A 22,462-nucleotide genomic window follows, 5' to 3' on the forward strand; every position below is an offset into this window, starting at 1 on the left:
AAGATAAGGCTTTGTGGAGCCATGATACAGATATAAAGAAGGAAGAGTCACAAATACAGATGACACAGATCTCAAATGATGGAAAAGCAAAGGGAAGTTTATCATTAGTGAAGTAGAGGCACTGGAGATTGAGGAGATGGCTGGCTTCTCTTATCTTAATTTACTTTGGTGTAGGACTTTGACTTATAGGTACTTTTATAATCATTACATCACTTTTACTCTATCTTTATAAGAACACTGAAATGCTCTGAGAGACTTGTACATGGTCATACAACTAGTAAATAATAAACTTGATGGTCGAACCCACAGCTTTGGACTCTCGGGTCCTTTGTCTTTGCACCATGAGGGCTGACTTGGGTTGCTTAAAGAAAAACAAATGCAGACAGAACCAGCGATCACCCCACTCTGGTTCTGGTGCCATCTAGTTTTTTTTTAAAAAATAGTATGTTGTTTTGCCTTTGAAAGCAGTATAAAGCTGCTTTTTCCTGTGCCTTCGCTTCCCCTCCTTTAAAGAACTGCAGGATAGAGAGAAACATGGAGCCCCTAAAGCCCCTTGATTTTATTTTTCATGACACTGGAAAGTCCATCTCTCCATAGAAATGCAAGAGGACCTGGCTGGAGAACATGCTTGAGATATATTTGGAATACATTTGGAACTAACATGGATCGCTTTGTAGATTACTTATTTCTTAGTGTAGTTGTTTCCTATTGTGGCCCTAAATTTCCACAAGCTTAGTGTCTGAAACAATAGAAATTTATTATCTTACAGTTACGGATGTCAGAAATGAGTCTTACTGGGTTAAAATCAAAGGTGTTGGCAGGGCTGTGTTCATTCTGGATGCTCTAAGGGAAAATCCATTTCGTTGCCTTTTCTAGCTTCCAGAGGCTGCCTGCATTCCTTGACTTCTTCAAAGCCAGCAAAATGAGTTCTCGTGCTGCCATCTCTGGTTCTTTTGCCTTTTCTCCTCCTTTGTAATTTCATGGGGTGTACCTGAATAATCCAGGCTAATCACCCTGTATTAAGGTCAGCTAATTAGCCACCTTAATTCCATTTGCAGCCTTTATTTCCCTTTGCCATATAACCTAACATACTGGGTTTCTGGGGACATGGGCATCCTTGAGAGGCCATTCTTCCACCTACCACATTTAGTATCCAGATAATCATTTGACCTGATAATTGAAACAAAAAGATACAGCAGTGGTCACAATAATGGCTTAGAACACTTTGTTTTGTTGTGGTTGCTATAAAGTCCAGCTTTGTTATGTATAGCAGGTACTATGGAAATTCTGTTTTGTAAAATAATTAATTTTGAAATATCTTTTTCTTACAGGTTATATTTGCCGCAGCTTTACAAGGTCCTCTGCTTTGCTGAGTAAGTTTAATTTCTCGTTGACATGCTTACATTGCTTTTTATACTTATTTAGCAATAAACATGTTTACAAATAAATTTTCCTTCTCTTTTTAGCCAGAACCCATATTAACTATGGAGTCAAAGGGGACGTAGCAGTTATTCGAATTAACTCACCCAATTCGAAGGTACCTAATTCAACTTGCTGCAGTTTATTTCTACTCACTACATTCATTAATCCAGTCCTGAATGGCAAAGAAAGAAATCCACCAATTTGGCAGTAATCTTATCACAGGAACTTACAGTTTTGATGGTTAGAGTTTGAGAAATTGCCCAAGGAATGCAGTTTTCTGCAGCAGAGGTCCTTGTTTAAGAATTCCTCCTAGTTGACTTTAGTTAATCCAGATTAACATCAAGGATTAATAAAATTATCCTTTTGTTACACTGTAGAATGATAAGGTGGTTTATTAGATAAGAAGCAAATTATAAGCTTTGTTTATAAGAATTAAAACTGACCTACCCATCTTAACTATGAGGTTATTAAATCGGCTTCCTTAACCTGCCTGACATAAGTCATTATTCATAGTAAGTTGGCTGGGTTAAATGTCGTTAAGTTTCCTACGGGACCTGAATGACCCGGTGCAGTTCATATATTAGAAATCAAGTTCTGTTCAAAGTGGAGCTTCATTTGTTTTTGGCAACTTCAAAAAAGCATGCAGCATTAATCCAGTCTTTTGCCAAGAAGAGCTTTACTGCAGGAACTCATGCTTTTCCCTCACCTACAGTTGGTGTAAAGATTTCATATTTCAGAAATCTTATTACCAGAGGCCTCAATGAAGTAGGAGGGCCTAGATGTAAGCAATTAACAACTATCACAAATTAAGGAAAGTAAGAGGCAGTCCCCCTCACTAGAGTAAATCTTAGCATTTACTGAGCAATGATTCAAACTTAAGATATGTTTTGTAAGTTGACCATTTTTCCTGAACACAAAGATAACAGATGCCTATAGTAGGACATTTTAAAGCAATAAAGAGGAGAATAACAATCATTCATGTTCCAAACCCAAAAATAACCACTCTTAACATTTAATCCAGTTTCAGCAAATAATATTCTAAAAATTAAGATCATACTATATGTCTAATTTTTTTTTTTTTTTGCGGTACGTGGGCCTCTCACTGTTGTGGCCTCTCCCGTTGCGGAGCACAGGCTCCGGACACGCAGGCTTAGCGGCCATGGCTCACGGGCCCAGCCGCTCTGCAGCATGTGGGATCTTCCCGGACCGGGGCACGAACCCATGTCCCCTGCATCAGCAGGCGGACTCTCAACCACTGCGCCACCAGGGAAGCCCTATATGTCTAATTTTGATTTCTTTTTTTCCTTAACATTATACAAATTTTTTCCATGCTGATAAATGTTTGTAGACTTAATTATAGCCTGCATATGATTGAAACTTAGGAATATGACCTCCTCAGGAATATGAGTTCCTCCTTTAAGTAGAAATATTTTTAGAGGGAGGGGTGCTTACAGTTGCCCAAAGCAGCTGAATAGACAGCTGCTGGGTTGTTTGTTTGTTTGTTTCCCTGGCTCTTTCTTTTAATAGTATATTTCTCCTGGTTAAACGTATTTCCTGTAATCAAAATAGCATTTGATGGTGATTTGCACATCTATTACTTCGAATTTAAACCCTTAGATTTTTATGTATTTCCCTTTGGTAGGTGAATACTCTGGGTCAAGAAGTGCATTCAGAGTTCATAGAAGTAATGAATGAAGTCTGGTCTAGCAATCAAATCAGAAGTGCTGTCCTTATCTCATCAAAGCCAGGGTGCTTCATTGCAGGTGCCGATCTCAAGTAAGTTTTAGGAACTTTGAAGTCACCTTTTACCTTGGCTAATGGTATGTTTTTTTAGGCCTAATCATTTCTCATTTTAAAAGAAGGTAGAAGTAAATATTCTCTGCAAGTTTTTTTAAAGTTATTTTCATGAGTTTAATAAAGTTAATAAAAAAGAAGGACTTGTTGCTTAAACCTTATAAAACTGAATACAGCCTTTCTTTAAAGAAGTTGAAGTAGTAGTTCAAGGAGCAATGTTTGAGTAGAATGAAAATAAACTAACAATGAGATGCCCTTTTTTTCATCCACCAGACCAGCAAACATTTAAAAGTTTGAAAATATATTAGCAAGGACTTGGGAAAATGAGAAAGTTAAATATTACTAGTAGGAATGCAAATTGGTATAGCCACTTTAGAGAGTAATTTGATAAAATTTAGTAAAACTGAAAATGCACACATCATATATTCAAGTGATACCTCTTCTAGGTATATATGCTAGAGAAATCCCACCCTTTGGTTTTAAGGACCCATGCATGCATAGGGATGTTCAGTCCTGTGTAGTTTTTTTAAAATAGTGAAGAATTTGAAACAAGCTAAACGTCAGTCATGAGGGAAATAGATAAGTAAATGTGGAATATTCACAAGATAAAATACTACAAAAACAATTCAAAGGAACTAACTAGATCTACAGCATAATGTTAGAACTCAAAAACATAATGTTAAGTTAAAAAAAAAGCAAGTTACAGAATGTTTGATACTGTTTATAGTTTATATAAACATTTAAAAACCATACATGAATACGTCTCTGTATTATTTATGGATACAAATATGTAGTTGGTTTGAGGAATACACTACAAACATGAAAATGGTTGTTTCAGGGTAAATGAATTGGCTGGTAGAACTTCAGGGGTCAAAGGCTACTTTACCAATACAGCTAATATTTTCTTTTTTTTTTCAATGATATAATGTACGTATATATAACTTCTTTAAAATTCTTTAAAGCAAAAGTAAGGAGGAGAGATGATACCTTAATATTAGTTTACTGGGTTAAAATGTTAACAGTTGTTAATTCTGTCAAAATATGGGTATTTGTTATATTTGTTATATTATTTTTTGCAGTTTAGGCAATGATAGCCAGCATTATTGGCTTAGTAATTTGTATGTATGGTGTTTGTATATTTTTAAACTTTGTTCAATATTGTATACCCTTCTTTTTTTATGTATAGTAATTAGAAATTCATAAATATTCTGCTTGTGTATGTTTATTTTTTAGAAAAAGCAAAGTTATCTCCATCAAGTGCTTTTTCTTCTAGCTTGGTTATTTAAGCCTAGTAAGACACTGATGTACCTGGTAGTAGCTACCTAAATCCATAGGAAAATACTTGTAGCTTGTGTGAGGCTAGCTGAACAACTCCCAGCATATAAAATGACAGAAAATTCGTTGTCTTTGGTCAAAAGTAAAAAACCCACAGCTTAAATGTGTTCAGAAACAGTAAGTAGCAAATGAAACAAACTGAAATTAGAGGACATTGAGGACAACATTATTGTAATAGAGGCCTTTTTTTCTGTCATTCTGATTGATGTTTAATCCGAAAGCTACCTGATAGTGAAAATGTTTAATCTGCTTGTGAAAATACTTACCAGAAGATGATTTTTTCACGTACAGAGCTTTGTAATCTAATGATTTGTTACCAAAACAAACACAAATTATTCAACATGTTTTGTTTCATGTTCTCTGAATCCAGAAATTTAACACTCTTTATCGAGAGATGATGTCACTGATATTAGTGCTATCTGAGGCAAAATCATTCTTAAACTTCTGAGTGTTTGAAGATTCACTACCGAATATTGATATATGATAGGATAAGGATATGGTGGATGAAGTATTGAACAAAAAGGTTATGGTTTTATCTTTGGTTTCTTTTGGTTCTCTTCTCTCATGTTTACTGCAGCATGTTAACTGCTTGCACGACCTCTCAAGAGGTAACACAAATATCACAGGAAGCCCAGAGAATGTTTGAGAAAGTTGAGAAGTCCACAAAGCCTATTGTGGCTGCCATCAATGGATCCTGCTTAGGAGGAGGACTTGAGGTACAGATTTATTCCAAAGTCATTGAGACAACGGTCCAGCTCATTGTTGGGATTCACCTGCTGCAAACCTTTAGCTATTATTTTGCCTTAAAACAAGTTGTTGAGGGAGAATCAGCTTTGTTTTTAGTTACCAAATTTCTGGATAGGTTTTTATCCTTATTCTCATGGCACAGAGCAAGTGAACCAAAGTGTCATGTTTTCATTTACAAACTGAGAAGATTTTGAACTAGATCTCTAAGGTCCCTATCAATTGTAAAAAACCTTGTTAAAGTTTGCAAGGCAAAGATTGAGAAGTGTGATTCATGCTGTTGAGCTACTGAAGTCTAGTTGAGACACATAACGCATAATGTACGTCAAGTGTTTTGTGAGTAGTAAAGATGGTAAATAACACAAGATTTGAGAGAAGAGATGCTTACCAAGCTGGAGCATGTAAGAAAGAAGGAGGGGAAAAGAAAATAACATTTATTGAACATTTATCAGGTGCTGGGTTCTATACTAGACACTTTCACGTGTATTAATTAAGGAGACCTGTGTCTGGTCCTAAAAGATAGGCAGAATTTGATTAACCAGAAAGTAGTGGGAAAACATTCCACATGTGGCATGGTGTGAGCAAAGACAAGGATAAACAAAGCCTAATTAGGGCACCATAAGTAGGCCTGCTTGGTTGAAGAGTCTTTACATCGTACAGGGTTTCTTAACCTGGGGTGCATATATAATTGTGTGTGCATTTTTCTGTTGAGAGCTTCCATACCTTTCAGCAGATTTTCAAGGAGATCTGCAACCCAAAAAGAGGTTGATAACTTAGGGGAAAGGTATGAAGTAAGGCCAGAAAGGTAAATTGTAGAAAGCATCAAATGCCAGCCTAAGGAATTTCAGTTTATTCTGGGGGCACATTCCTGCTTTATGAGTAATATTTAGACCCTCACATATCCTAAGATGTTACAGAGTTACATTTTTTAACACTCTAATTTTCTTTCATTTGTTTGAAGCTTGCCATTTCATGCCAATACAGAATAGCAACAAAAGATAAGAAAACAGTTCTGGGTTCCCCTGAAGTCTTGCTGGGAATCCTACCAGGAGCGGGAGGCACACAAAGGCTACCCAAAATGGTGAGTTTAAGATACCCATGTGAACTTGAGAACCTCGGTCCTATGTGACCCTTTAGATCTATTTCCTCTGTACAAAAGGTATAATATGGGTATTCATTGTAAAATTTAGAAACCGGACTTCCCTGGTGGTGCAGTGGTTAAGAATCTGCCTGCCAATGCAGGAGACACAGGTTCAAGCCCTGGTCCGGGAAGATCCCACATGCCGCGGAGCAACTAATAAGCCCGTGCGCCACAACTACTGAGCCTGCGCTCTAGAGCCCGTGAGCCACAACTACTGAGCCCACGTGCCACAACTACTGAAGCCTGCACACGTAGAGCCCGTGCTCCGCAACAAGAGAAGCCACCGCAGTGAGAAGCCTGCGCACCACAACAAAGAGCAGCCCCCGCTCGCCGCAACTAGAGAAAGCCCGCGTGCAGCAAAAAAGTCCCAACGCAGCCAAAAATAAATAAATAAACAAATAAATAAATAAATAAAATTTAGCGCTTCCCTCGTGGCGCAGTGGTTGAGAGTCCGCCTGCCGATGCAGGGGACACGGGTCCGTGCCCCGATCCGGGAAGATCCCACATGCCGCGGAGCGGCTGGGCCCGTGAGCCATGGCCGCTGAGCCTGCGCGTCCGGAGCCTGTGCTTCGCAACGGGAGAGGCCACAACAGTGAGAGGCCCGCCTACCACAAAAAAAACAAAAATTAGAAACCAAATACAATGTGAATATATGGGATCAATAACATTTTATTCCTGATATTTGTTTATTTTTTCAATTCTACTTTTTTATTTTTTCAATTCCTTGATCAAAATGATTGATCAGGGTCCTTTGTTAGTCCCTGAAGAAGGGAAGAGATAGATAAGATACATGTCTTGCTTTCTGGAACTTACAGTTTAATTTGTTCCTTCTCTGCACAGTACGATCTTACCAGTTTTTCAAATCCCTGGGTCTTATTTCATGATAAGTGTTAAGAGGCAGACCTTTCCCCTGATTTGGATGATCTCACTGTTGTATTCTATAGACCCAAAAGAGGCCCATCAGGCTTTTGAATTCTTAAGAAGAAGGGAAGGACAGTCAGACCTGGAGGCTGCAGAGCAATCTTAACATCAGACTCAAGGGCTCCCTGAACCTCATAGCCTCTGGCACTGTGGGTTCTTCAGGGAAAACAACACTCAGCAGAAATACTCTTTGCAGAGAAGTTGATAGGAGTTGGACATAGAAAAATAGGAAAGTTTATGGTATTTGTTTTCTGATAATAAATAGTGTGCATTCCTTCATAGGAATTGCCAAGAGGATTTACTGAAAGAATGAATAAGCCTATATGTGTATAGAAAATATTGCTGTTTCTTTTGTTTTGTTATAGTTGGTTCTTGAATGTAGCTAGAAGCTGTTCTAGCACCTACATACAAAGCCCTAGTTGAGTTCTCTTTTTGTTAAGTCTAAGATTCTTTCTAAAGACATTGTCAAAACTATGAGATTTCTCAGTCTCTACTAATTCCGGTATAGGAATTTTAAATATACAAATGATAGAGAAGAAACTCAGAATGACATAAATGTACAATTCTAGGAAACATGACATTCTTTCTCCACTTTATCAATCCATAAGACAGAAATCCTACATATTGAATTAAAAGAAGAGATATAAAGACATTTTTAACTTCAGGCGGAGGTTTCTAAAACTAAACTTTACCTAAATGTGTATCAGTATATAAAATTTCGTTGATAGATACATAACATAAAAATCTGGTTTGACTTTTCTCATTTTAATATTTATTTTGCTCAGTTGGATGATTTGTAAATTGTAATTGTCACTCTGATTTTTTTCCACCTTTGCTCTAATCCTTGCTTGCTTGTTAGGTGGGTGTGCCTGCTGCTTTTGACATGATGCTGACTGGTAGAGGCATTCGTGCAGACAGAGCAAAGAAAATGGGACTGGTTGACCAACTGGTGGAACCGCTGGGTAAGTGCTAACATGCTTCAGAATTGAGCCTTATGAAGTTATTTATTTTCTTAAAGAGTTAATATCTTGAATATTGGTTATAGTGAAACCCAAACACTTAAGAAATGAGTCATTATTCTGAAGAGTGAAGTTTTCTAAAAATAGCTAATACTAAATCATTTTCAACATCACCCTAATTTCTATTTTACGTTATTTATAATTGGGACATCAGGAGTACAGAATTGAATCAAGTCATTATTTTTGGTTCTTAAATTACCTGTGTCATTATCCATGATAACTATTCTTCAGTTTTTTGTGTCTGTTTTAATAATATAATAAACGTGTATGAAACAACCAACCTAAGGATATTAATAATGGACATCTACTAATGTGCTGCTTCCTCCCATACAATTTCCTTGCCTCTTCTCATCCAAAGAAACCACTATTCCAGACTGTATGTTCATCACCCTCTTACATTTCTTAAAAATCAGCATTATTGAGATGTTATTTACATGATAATAAATTTACCAGTGTTTAATGTACAGTTCGCATTTTGACAAATGTATATAGCTATGTGAACACCACCACAGTCATACAATAGAACATTTCTAGTATGTATCTTTTTGTGTCTTTCATTTAGCATACTGCTTTTGAGATTCATCCATGTTGTTATATGTCAGCAGTGTATTCCTTCTTGTTGCTGAGTGTCATTCCATTGTATAGATAAACCATAATTTTTTTATCCGTTCACCAAATGATAGACATTTGAGGTGTTTCCAGTTTAGGGCTATTCTAAATAAAGCTGCTGTGAACGTTCATTGACAAGTCTTTATGTGGACAAATATTTCATTTCTTTTGGACAAATACTGAAGAGTGGATTGGCTGGACCATATGATAGATGTGCTTATTAGCTTTTAAGAACCTGTTAAACTGTTTTTCCAAAGTGGTTGTACCATTTTACATTCTTACCAGCAGTGTATGAGAGTTCTAGTTACAACCACTTTGCGCGCTCAGTCTTTTTAATTTTAAACGTTTCAGTAGGAGTGTAGTAATATGTCATTGGGGTTTAATTTGTATTTCCCTAAAGACCAAAGATACCAAACTTATTTCATGTGTTTATTTGCCTTCTGTATATCTTCTGATAAAGTGTTCAAATGTTTTGCCCATTTTGTTTGATTTAGCTGTTTTTCTTATTACTGAGTTTTCAGAGTTCTCTATATATCAGGATATAAGTCCTTTATGAGATTTGTAATTTGCAAATATTTTCTCCCTGTCTGTGGCTTGTCTTTTCATTATCTAAGAGTAGAAATTCTTAATTTTGATGAAGTCCAATGTATCAAAGTATTCTTTTATGGATCATGGTATTGGTGTTTTAGAAATCTTTTCCTAACAAGATTGCAAAGATTTTCTCCTATGTTTTCTTCTGAAAGTTTTGTAGTTTAGCTCTTATATTTTGGTCTGTGCTACTTCAAGTTAATGTTTATGTTTGGTGTGAGGTAAAGATTGAGTTGTTGTTGTTTTTGTTATGTGATTATGAATATCCAAAATGTCCTGGCACAATTTGTTGAGAAGACTCTTCTTTCCCATTGACACCTTGACACCTTGGTGGAAAATTAGTTGACCCTCTGTGTTTGGGTCTATATCTAGGTTTCCTATTTCCAATTATTTATATGTCTTTACTTAAGACAGTGTCACACTGTCTTGATTATTGTGTTTTATAGTAAATCTTGATATCTGACAGTGTGACCCCACCCTCCACCTTGCTTCTCTTCTTTCAATATCATTTTGCCTATTCTAGTTTCTTTACATTTACATATGAATTTTAAATCATCTCATCCATATCTACAAAAACATCTGCTAGGATCTTGATTGGAATTCCATTGAATCAATGTATCAATTTGGGGAGAATTGACATTTTAAAAATACTGAGTGTTTTCATTATGAACATAATATAACTTTCTGTTTACTAAGGTCATCTTTAATTTCTCTCAGTAGTGTTTTATACTTTTCATTGAACATATCTTGCACACATTTTGTTAAATTTGTACCTATTTCATACTTTTGTGCCATTATTTTTTAACTTTAATTTCTCATTAATTACTAACATATATAAATACAAATGATTTTCGTATGTGGACCTTGTATTCTGTGATTTTGCTAAATTTATTTATTAGTTCTACTAGGTTTTTCTGTAGATTCCTAAGGATTTTCTACATAAATAATCATGTTATCTACAAATAAAGACATTTTGGCTTCTTCCTTGCCCATCTGGTTGGTGTTTCTTTTTCTTGACTTACTGCAGTGGCTAAGATCTTTAGTACAATATTGATTTGAAGTGAAAGCAGATATTATTAACTTGTTCCAATCTTAAGAGAGACATTCACCCTGATACTGTAGGGTGTATAATGTTACGTAGGTTTTTCATATATACCCTTTATCAGATTGCAGATGTACCTTATTTATAGTTTGCTGAGAACTATATTGCTTTTTCTGCATCTAATGAGATGATTGTTTGGGTTAGTCCTTTTAGTTTATTAAGTAAAGTCATTTACATTGATTTTTGACTATTGAATTCATTCCTGGAATAAACTTCACTTGGTTGTGATGTATTATCCTTTTTATAAGGTGCCGGCTGAATCAGCTAAAATTTTGTGAAGGATTTTTATGTCTGGTCATGAGAGATAATGGTCTCAGGAATAATATTTTTTTTCTTGTGATATTATTGCCTGATGTTGATATCTGGGTAATTCTGACTTCATAAAATGAGTTGGAAATATTTCTTCCTCTTCAATTTTCTGGAAGATTTTGCATAGAATTGGTATTATATTTTCCTTAAATCCTTGATAAAATTCACCAGTGAAGTTATATGGACTTGGGAAGCTTATAGCTTCTTGGGAAGGTTATAACCTATGAATTCAATTTCCTTAGTAGATATGGGGCTATTCAGGTTGACTATTTCTTTTTTCTTTTTTTTTTTTTTTTGGCCTTGCCACGTGGCTTGCAGGATCTTAGTTCCCTCACCAGGGATTGAACCCAGGCCCCTGGCTATGAAAGCACTGAGTCCTAACCACTGGACCACCAGGGAATTCCCAGGTTCACTATTTCTTTTTTCTTTCTCTCCTTTTTTTCTTTTAATTGGAGTATAGTTGATTTACAATGTTGTGTTAGCTTTGGGTGTACAGCAAAGCAAATCACCATACATTTACTTATATCCACTCTTTTTTAGATTCTCTTCCCATACAGGTCACCACAGAGCATTGAGTAGAGTTCCCTGTGCTACACAGCAGCAGGTCCTTATTAGCTATCCATTCTATACATAGTAGTGCAGGTTCACCATTTCTTTTCTTTTTTTTTTAAATGTTTTTAAAATTTTTATTTATTTAATTAATTTTTTTGCTGTGTTGTGTCTTCATTGCTGCGCACAGGCTTTCTCTAGTTGCGGTGAGTGGGGGCTACTCTTTGTTGAGGTGTGCAGGCCTCTCATTGTGGTGGTGTCTCTTGTTGCAGATCACGGGCTCTAGGCGAGCAGGCTTCAGTAGTTGTGGCATGTGGGTTCAATAGTTGTGGCTCACAGGCCCAGTAGTTGTGGCGCATGGGCTTAGTTGCTCTGCAGCATGTGAGATCTTTCCAGACCAGGGCTCGAACCCATGTCCCTTGCATTGGCAGGCGGATTCTTAACCACTGCACCACCAGGGAAGCCCCAGGTTGGTTCACCATTTCTTGAGTGAGCTGTAGTTGTTTGTTTTGCAAAGATTTTGTCCATTTCATTTAACTTGACAAATTTATTTCAATAAAGTTGTTCAGGGACTTCCCTGGTGACTCAATGGATAAGACTCCACACTCCCAATGCGGGGGGCCTAGGTTCGATCCCTAGTCCGGGAACTAGATCCCGCACGCATGCTGCAACTAAGAGTTGGCACGCCACAACTAAGGAGCCTGCCTTCTGCAGCTAAGACCCAGCACAACCAAATAAATAAATAAATATTTTTTAAAAAGTTAAAAAAAATAAAGGTGTTCATAATACTTTATTATTATTCTTTTCATATCATTACACTCTATAATGATGCTCCTCTTTCATTCCTGATATTGCTAATTTGTGTCTTCTGTTTTTTCCCTGATGAGTCTGGCTAGAAATTTGTCAGTTTTATTGATCTTTTCTAAGAATCAGCTTTTAATTCCATTGGTTTTGTTTGCTGTTTTATTGATTTCAGCTGTCTTATTATTTATTTATTTCTGCTTGCTTTTGGATTTAATTTGCTCTTCTTTTTCTAGTTTCTTACTAGAAACTAGTTTCTAGTTTCTTTCATTGATTTTAGGCCTTTCTTCTTTTCTAACATAAGCATTAAAGCTATATATTGGGAATTCCGTGGCGGTTCAGTGGTTAGGACTTGGCACTTTCACTCCTGGGGCCTGGGTTCAATCCCTAGTCGGGAAACTAAGATCCTGCAAGCCGTGCGACACAGCCAAAAAAAAAAAAGAAAAAAAAAGCTATACATTTTCTTCTTGGCATTGCTTTATCTGCATGTTTTAATGTTATGTTTTCAATTCCATAAAGGTCAAATATTTTCAGATTTCTCTAGTGATTTCTTCTTTGGCCCATGTATAGTTTAGAAGTGTGTTGTTTAATTTCCAAATATTTGGGGATGATTCAGATATCTTTCTGTTATTGGTTTCTAGTTGAATTCTGCTGTGAGCAGAGTATAGTCGATCCTTATTATTTGAGGTTCCCTGTCTGTGAATTTGCCTACTCACTAACATTTGTCATAACCCCAAAAGTAATACTCGTGGTTCTTTTGCAGTCATTCATAGACACGTACAGAGTGGCAAAAGATTCAAGTCTCCCAACGCACATGTTCCCAGCTGAAGTCAAACAAGGCACTGTCTGCCTTCTCATTTCAGCTTTTATAAAACCAGCAAGTGTCCTTTCCATGGTCTATTTACTGCCACGTTTTCCTCATTTTGTACTTTTTGTTTGTGATTTTGCTGTTTAAAATAGTGAGAGCTAGGAGTGGAAAAGAATTGAGTCAGAGTGAGGGAAAATGTCTTTAAGGTTTCTCTTTACTCCCCCAGTAAGGAGGCCTTAGCAGAGGTACCTGAAGAAGACCTCGGTAGAAGGTCCCATATAAAGAGACTTAGGAATGAAGGCACATGGGCTCGGAATGAAAATGTGTGTAAGAGCATAGCCAGTCAGGGAGACCTGAGTCATTGACTGCAACTCCCATTAAAGACCGCAGTGTGTCGGCTGGGCACCAAGTCTGGTATGGGAAGGACAACTTTCTCCATGAGGCCTGCGAGGCCTGTCATTGCCTATGCTTGAACCTGAAATATCACATAGGTTTTTGGTTAGGCCTGGACCCCTCAATTTCTGCAAATAGTCATGTGGCCATAACAGGTATTTATAATTAGCTACTTCTACCCATTCCATATTTCCTTTGCCCTTAGGGAGTACATCAGCCGGTCATGATTCTTTGTCTGGTAGGGTGACCTTCATTCCTAAAAGGTCTGGGCCACTAGCAGTCCTGCATGAACTGGGTTGTTGTAATTTTCCACTAACTAATTGTAGGTCACAGTAGCCCTAAGAGACACCCCAAGAGATCTCCCATATTTGAGACATCCTCTCCCTTACCTTCATTGTAGTAGCAACCCAACTTCCCCTGGTAATCAGGATTAATCACCCCAGCCAGTACAGTAATCCCTTCCCTGCCTGTTTCAGAAGCATGAGGAGCCCAGAGTGGCCAGATGGCAGTCTCATCTTCCAGTTCAATAGAATCATTGTTATGTCTCCTGATGGACTTTGGAACTAAATCCTCTAGACCAGCAGAACCTAAGGTTGTAGGACAGAAGCACATTCTTTGTTGGTAGATCACTAGGGGTAGCAGCAGAGCCATCTCTATATGTACTTCTGGATTCCTGGACCCGTGAATCCTTGCTATGGAAGATACGACACCGTATATTGGAGGTTGATTTAGAGCATATACAGGATCCTAGGTGATACTGCCCTAGCCTTACAAAGTATTACCACCTACCTAGTGCTCTGAGTCTTTAAAAGTCTATTCCACCATTCTCTCAATCCAACTGCTTCACGGTGATGGGGCACATGGTGAGTTCAGTACATTTCATGAGAATGGCCCATTGCCACACTCCATTTACTGTGAGGTGAGTTGCTCGATCAGAAGCAGTGTTGTGTGGGATACCGTGATGGTGGATAAGGCATTCCATAAGTCCACAAATGGTAGTTTTGGCAGATGCATTGCATGCCAGGAAGGCAAATTCATACCCACAATAAGTGTCTATTCCAGTAAGAACAGAGTGCTGCCCTTTCCATGACGAAAGCAGTGCAGTGTAGTCAGTCTGCCAGAATGTTGATCACCTTGGGAGAGTCCTGGTATGAGACAGTCAGTGTTGGCCTGTGCTGCTGATTGGGCACTGAACAGTGATTGTACCCAGGTGGCCTTGGTGAGTCGTTGTTGCTAAGCCCACACACAGCCTCCATCCCTGCCGTCATGGCCACTTTGTTCATGAGCCCATTGGGCAGTGACGGGGTGACTGGGGAAAGAGGCTGACTGGTATCCACAGGATGGATTATCTTTTCCACTCGATCATTAAAATCCTCTTTGAGATCACCCCTTGTTGACCATTCACATGAAACACAAATATTTTCACATTCTTTGCTGAGTTTTCTCTTTCCCAGTCAGCTGGTCATAGGGAACTTCCATGAGGCCATAGGTGTGGGCTGAGAGAGAGAAGCAGGAGTAAGGGTATTTTGGCCACTTCCTCATGCAACTTGTACCTTTAGGGTCTGCTCAAGCCCAGTCTCATGTATACCACTTCCATTTGATAATGGAGAGCTGTTGCGCACACCCAGCTTTATGGCTTAGTGGGTTAGACAGCATCCATTTCATGACAGGCAGCTCAGATCACATAGTAACTTGGCCCATGGTTAAGCTTAGAGTCTCCACTAAGGCCCAGTAGGAAGCCAAAAGCTGTTTCTCAGCAGGATAGTAATTATTAACAGAGGATGGTAGGGCTTTGCTCCAAATTCCTAAGGATCTGTACTCTGATTCGCCTGTACGGCCTGCCAACGACTTCAGACAGCACCTCTGTCTACCACTGATGCTTCAAGCGCCTTCAGGTCTGAATCGTATGGTCTAAAGAGCAGAACAGCTATTGTCCTGAGCCCAACTCAAAACTAGCAGCCTTCAAGTTACTCAGTAAAGGGGCTAGAGTAGCACATCCAAAAAAGATGTTGCCTCCAAAATCCACTAGGTGTTGTGCCTGATTTTTGCGGTAGGAGGGGCCAGATGCAACAACTTATCCTTCACCTTAGAAGGAATGTCTCAGCACGCCCCATACCACTGGACCCCTGGAAATTTCACTGAGATGGATATGTCTAGAGTAGTTGGTACTTCCAGCTCACCAGGTCCACTCAGCATAATATCATCAATGTAATGAACTGGCATGGTATCTTGTGGAAGGAAAAGTCAATCAAGGTCCCTGTGGGCTAAATTATGACTTATGGATGTAGAATTGATCACTCCTGAGGTGAGACAGTAAGGGTATATTGCAGGCCTTTCCAGCTGAAAGCAAACTGCTTCTGGCAGTCTTTACTACCAGCTATCAAGGAAAAAAGCACTTTCCAGATCAGCAAATACACAAGAGGTAAAAGGAGATGTGTTAACTTGCTCAGGCAGTGAAATTGCATCTGGAATACCAGTGGCAGTTGCCGTTACCACCTGATTAAGTTGACCACAGTCCACTGTCATTCTGCAGGAGCCATCTGGTTTCTGCACAGGCCAAAAGTACGTAAATTGAATGAGGATGCAGTGGGAATCACCACTCCTGCATCTTTCAAGTCCTTAATGGTGGCGCCAGTCTCTGTAGTCCCTCCAGGAATGCAGTATTACTTTTATTTTACTATTTTTCTGGGTAGAGGCAGTTTTAGTGGCTTTCACTTGGCCTTTCCCACTATAGTAGTCCTTATTCCACAGGTCAAGGAGCTAGTTGCTGAGGATATCTATTTTAATCGTGCATTCTGGAAGTAACCAAAGGATGAGTTCAGGAACCCACTAGGCCCACTGAGATAGAACTGAGCTAATAATCCTTTTATCACATGACCTTATAAACCCCTGCCCTGTCTGGTGGATCACAATAACATTTTGAGTCTTTTGCAGTTACTGTCAGTTCCGAGCCAGTGTCCAGTAATCCCCCAAAAGTCTGATTATTTCCCTTTCCTCAAGGTAAATGACCATAGAGTCCCTTTGGGGAAGATTAACAGTATAATTCCCTCAAGGAGCTACAACCTCCCCTTTATTCAAGAGGTTCTGGGTCTTTAAACTGGCTCATTTCTGAGAATTGATGAGGGCGATGACTTTCTCTTTCCTTTCTTTTTTTTAAAAAAAATTATTTATTTACTTATTTTTGGCTGCGTTGGGTCTTCGTTGCTGCGCACGGGCTTTGTCTAGTTGTGGGAGCGGGGGCTACTCTTTGTTGCGGAGCACGGGCTCTAGGCGCACGGGCTTCAGTAGTTGTGGCACCCGGGCTCAGTAGTTGTGGCTCGCAGGCTCTAGAGCGCAGGCTCAGTAGTTGTGGCACACGGGCTTAGTTGCTCCGTGGCATGTGGCATCTTCCTGGACCAGGGCTCAAACCCATGTCCCCTGCATTGGCAGGCGGATTCTTAACCGCTGTGCCACCAGGGATGTCTGATGACTCTCTTTGGTAATTCACGTTATTCTTACATTTACTAGACCTAGAATTCTTCTGAATCCAGTGGGCCACCCATCATCTGTTTCTTTCCTAGGAATGCCATGATCAACTAGCCAACGCCATAGGTCTCCACAAGTCAGACTATTCTGATTACTATTTACTTTGGCTCTGCTCTCCATTTTGGTAACCATGCCCCATTTGCTTTTGGCAATTGAGTGTTGCTCCTTGGCCCCTGCCACCCCAGAATCCCATTATCCCCACTGCATTTAGGGATCCTAGTTGATGGTAGCAGTTCCCACTGTAATTTCTGACCTACAGAGAGGAGCAACCACAGAGCTCTTCAGGGATGCTGGGACTCCCCTCCTAAATTGATTTCTCTTGGTCGTGGTGAAAGGTGTGTCCTCTGACCCTTCCAGGGGAGCTGAGCAGGTCCAGCATGATAAATCCAGGCTAACATTCCAGTTTCCTTAAGCCTTTTGATATTTCCTCTACCATACCAACATGGTTCTGGCATTTCGGCTTCGTTCAGTACTTCTTGTTTTCTATATGTCCCATCTCTTTTTTGTTCCCTTTTTCTTCTTTCTGCTTTCCTCTGGATTAATCTTTTTTGGGGGGGCGGGGGGGGGCGTGCCACGTAGCATGGGGGATCATGGTTCCCCGACCAGGGATTGACCCTGTCTGCCCTGCAGTGGAAGCACAGAGTCCTAAACATGGCACTGCCAGGGAATTCCACCCGGATTAATCATTTTTTATCTTCACTGTTGGACTTTTACTTTGCTTTACCCTTTTAATGGTTGCTCTAGGGTTTACAGCATACATCTTTTTTTTTTCCTAATTTATTTATTTTTATTTATTTATTTTTGGCTGCGTTGTGTCTTTGTCGTTGGACGCGAGCTTTCTCTACTTGCGGCGAGCGGGGGCTACACTTTGTTGCAGTGCTCTGGCTTCTTATTGGGGTGGCTTCTCTTGTTGCAGAGCGTGGGCTCTAGGTTCACGGGCTTCATTAGTTGTGGCACACGGGCTCAGTAGTTGTGGCTCGCGGGCTCTAGAGTGCAGGCTCAGTAGTTGTGGCGCATGGGCTTAGCTGCTCCGCGGCATGTGGGATCTTCCCGGACCAGGGCTCGAACCCGTATCCCCTGCATTGGCAGGCAGATTCTTAACCACTGTGCCACCAGGGAAGTCCAGCATACATCTTTAACATGTAATCTGTCTTGATATATCATTTCACATGTAAGGTAAGAACCTTTAAAGGGTATACTTTCATTTCCCCCCCTTCTTTTGCTATTCTTGTTATACTTCTGCATGTATTGTACATTCCTTAGCGTATTACTATTTTTGTTCTAAACAATTATCTTTTAAAGAGATTTAAAAAATGAGACGATTCTTTTCTGTTTACTCATATATTTATCATTTTTGGTGCTCTATTCTTTGTATAGATCCAAGTTCCCATCTGGCTTGATTTTCCTCCAACCTGAAGAACTTCCTTTAACATGCTCTATAATGTAGGTCTGCTGGCAGTTAATTCTCTCACTTTTTGATTTGTTTGAAAAAGTCTTCATTTTCGAAAGGTATTTTTGATAGGTATAGAATCCCAGATTTCCAGTGTTTTCCTTTTGGTACTTTATAGATATCTACATTGTGTTGTCGCTTGCATAATTTCTGAGGAAAACTCTGTTGTCATTTTTATCTTTGGTCATCCATATATAACGTGTCTTCTCCACTCCTACCCCAATCCTTCCCAAACTGCTCTCAGGTTTTCCCTTTATTACTGATTTTAGCCATTTATTTATGATGTGCCTTGGTGTGTGTGTGTGTTTTAAATGTTTGCTGTGCATGGGATTCATTGAGCTTCTTAGATAGTGGGCTTGGAGTTTTCATCAAAATTGGAAACTTTTTGGCTATTTCTTTTTTTCTTTTTTCTTGCGATACGCGGGCCTTTCACTGCTGTGGCCTCTCCCACTGCGGAGCACAGGCTCCGGATGCGCAGGCCCAGCGGCCATGGCTCACGGGCCCAGCCGCTCCGCGGCATGTGGGATCCTCCTGGACCGGGGCACGGACCCGTGTCCCCCGCATCGGCAGGTGGACTCTCAACCACTGCGCCACCAGGGAAGCCCTTGGCTATTTCTTTAAATATTTTTCCATCTCCCCTACTGCTTTTCTTTTCTTTGTTGTTGTTCAGGGTGATTTTTCTTTAATTTTTATTTTATATTGGAATATAGTTGATTAACAATGTTGTGTTAGTTTCAGGTATACATCAGAGTGATTCAGTTATACGTATACATGTATCTATTCTTTTTCAAATTCTTGTCCCATTTAGGTTATTACAGAGTATTGAGCAAGGTTCCCTGTGCTATACAGTAGGTCCTTGTTGGTTATCTATTTTAAATATAGCAGTGTGTACATGTCAATCCCAAACTCCCCATCTATCCCTCCCACCCTCCCATCCCCCCTGGTAACCATAAGTTCATTCTCTACATCTGTGAGTCTGTTTCTGTTTTGTAAATAAGTTCATTTGTATCAATTTTTTTTTTTTAGATTCTGAATACAAGCAATATCATATGATATTTGTCTTTCCCTGATTTACTTCATTTAGTGTGATAATCTCCAGGTCCACCCATGTTGTTGCAAATGACATTATTTCCTTCTTTTTAATGGCTAAGTAATATTCCATTGTATATATGTACCAAATCTTCTTTATCCATTCATCTGTCAATGGACATTTAAGCTGCTTCCATGTCTTGGCTATTATAAACTGTGCTGTGGTGAACATTGGGGGTGCACGTATCTTTTGAACCATGTTTTTCTCTGGATATATGCCCAGGAATGGGATTGCTGGATCATATGGTAACTCTGTTTTTTACTTTTTTAAGGAACCTCCATACTGTTCTCCATAGTGGCTGTACCAATTTACGTTCCCACCAACAGTGTAGGAGGGTTCCCTTTTCTCCACACCCTCTCCAGCATTTATTGTTTGTAGATTTTTTGATGATGGCCATTCTGCTTGGTGTGAGATGATATTTCATTGTAGTCATGATTTGCATTTCTCTAATAATTAGCTATGTTAAGCATCTTTTCATGTGCCTCTTGGCCATCTGTATGTCTTCTTTGGAGGAATGTCTATGTAGGTCTTCTGCCCATTTTTTGATTGGGTTGTTTGGTTTTTTGATATTGAGCCGCATGAGCTGTTAGTAAATTTTGGAGATTAATCCTTTGTCGGTCACATTGTTTGCAAATATTTTCTCCCATTCTATGGGTTTTTTGTTTTGTTTATGGTTTCTTTTGCTGTGCAAAAGATTTTGAGTTTAATTAGGTCCCATCTGTTTATTTTTGTTTTTATTTCCATTAGTCTAGGAGGTGGATCAAAAAAGATGTTACTGTGATTTATGTAAAAGAGTGTTCTGCCTACGTTTTACTTTAAGTTTTATAGTATCCAGTCTTACATTTGGGCCTTTTATCCATTTTGAGTTCATTTTTGTGTATGGTGTTAAAGAATGTTCTAATTTCATTTTTTTTACATGTAGCTGTCCAGTTTTCCCAGCACCATTTGTTGAAGAGACTGTCTTTCCACCATTGTATAGTCTTGCATCCTTTGTAGTACATTAATTGACCATGGGTGCATGGGTTTATTTCTGGGCTTTCTATCCTGTTCTGTTGATCTATATTTCTATTTTTGTGCCAGAACCATACTGTTTTGATGATTATAGCTTTGTAGTATGGTATGAAGTTAGGGAGCCTGATTCCTCCAGCTCTGTTTTTCTTTCTCAAGATTACTTTGGCTATTTGGGGTCTTTTGTGTCTCCATACGAATTGTAAGATTTTTTGTTGTAGTTCTGTGAAAATTTGATAGGGATTGCATTGAAGCTGTAGATTGCCTTGGGTAGTATAGTCATTTTGACAGTACTGATTCTTCCTATCCAAGAACATGGTATATCTTCCCATCTGTTTGTGTCATCTTTGATTTCTTTCATCAGTGTCTTATAGTTATCAGAGTACAAGTCTTTTGTCTCCTTACCCTTTCCTGAGACTTCAATCTCACATATTTTAGATCACTTGATATTGTCCCAAAATGAAACTCTGTTTCTCTTTTTCAGTCTGTATATTTCTCTTGCCATGTATTCAAGTTTCCTGATCTTTTCTTCTTCACAGTATAATTTGCTATTAATCTCCAATTGCCTATATTTTTTGTTTCAGATATTGTTTTTTTCTCATATTTAGAAGTAATATTTGATTCATTGTTACATCTTCAATTTCTCTTCATTATGTTTGTTTTCCTCTGCCTTCTTTAACATATGGCATGAATTTACAGTAACCTTTCTAACATTGTGCCTGCTTATCCTATCTTTTCTCTTTTTTTTGTGGTACGCGGGCCTCTCACTGTTGTGGCCTCTCCCGTTGCGGAGCACAGGCTCCGGACACGCAGTCTCAGCAGCCATGACCCACGGGCCCAGCCGCTCCGTGGCGTGTGGGATCCTCCCGGACCGGGGCACGAACCCATGTCCCCTGCATCGGCAGGTGGACTCCCAACCACTGCACCACCAGGGAAGCCCTATCCTATCTTTTCAATTCTGCACCTGTTTCTATCGGTCAGTTTGTCTCCTAGCTGTAGGCCATGTTTTTTCTTGCTTCTTTTCATGCCTTTATGTTGGTTCTTTCCCTGGCCTCAGGTAGTTTCCTCTCATGCATGTGCAGAATGATACTTCGCCTTAGTTTCAAGGGGCCCCTCTGTAGATCTCTGGAGCTCTCCTTTTGTGTAGCAACTGCTCTCCAGTATTCTTCCATAATTCCAGCATTACATGATGACTTTTGTGGACCCTGTGCACTTTTGTCATTCAGAAGTTTGGGGCTTAGTTCCACGGAGGCTGAAAGTAGGGCAAATGTCTTAAGGTGGAGAGTGGTTGCATATTGTTGCAGGCTTCTCCCTCTACTGGGATTTTGTTCCCTATACACCATAAGAAGGCACAAGATCGGCTTTTCAACCTCAGCCACCTCTCGCTCCAGTGTGGCTCTTACAAGCCTTTGACTGAGAGCCTGGTAGGTGTCTGTTTTCATAGCTGTGTGAAAACAGCCTTTGGCTCTTTTGAGTCTTTGTCTCCTGCCTCCAGCAAGTTTGGTATCAGGCTCTGCCTCAAGCAAAAAATCAGGTGCATGTTTTTGGCATGTCCCTCTTTCTGTACAAGTACTGCATGTGCTAAACATTATGACACTATAAGAGATTTCACTCTAGCTTCCAGCCTCTTGCACCACCTTAGAACTTCACAAATGTTCCATGCGGGAAAACTAGCTTTGCGTCTGGTTTCTTCTAGTACTGACTTGTTGTGTGTGACCACCAAAAACTCTGATCATTTCACTTTCCCTCAGTAGCATCCTTCTGCTTGAGCCAAGTCCAATCTTCAGCCCACACCCAAAAGCATCATGTACCCCCAGGAAAGACAATGTCCAGCAATCATCAGTTCACATTGGA

The 22,462-nt window shown here is 39.4% G+C and overlaps 1 protein-coding gene across 1 annotated transcript in view; it reads left to right on the forward strand.

The window, feature by feature from the left end:
- The window catches only part of HADHA (hydroxyacyl-CoA dehydrogenase trifunctional multienzyme complex subunit alpha), a 53,846-nt gene that overhangs the window by 3,656 nt on the left and 27,728 nt on the right, over positions 1-22,462 (forward strand). The window contains exons 2-7 of the mRNA XM_022574264.3: positions 1,332-1,373; positions 1,467-1,537; positions 3,065-3,198; positions 5,129-5,267; positions 6,257-6,376; positions 8,217-8,319. Coding sequence (XP_022429972.1) covers positions 1,332-1,373; positions 1,467-1,537; positions 3,065-3,198; positions 5,129-5,267; positions 6,257-6,376; positions 8,217-8,319 — 609 coding nt within the window. The remainder of the gene's footprint in view (positions 1-1,331; positions 1,374-1,466; positions 1,538-3,064; positions 3,199-5,128; positions 5,268-6,256; positions 6,377-8,216; positions 8,320-22,462) is intronic.

Source organism: Delphinapterus leucas, chromosome 13, assembly GCF_059928025.1.
Source record: "Delphinapterus leucas isolate spDelLeu-1000000601 "Yukka" chromosome 13, BTC_Dleu_Yukka2, whole genome shotgun sequence".
Classification (NCBI taxonomy): Eukaryota; Metazoa; Chordata; class Mammalia; order Artiodactyla; family Monodontidae; genus Delphinapterus; species Delphinapterus leucas.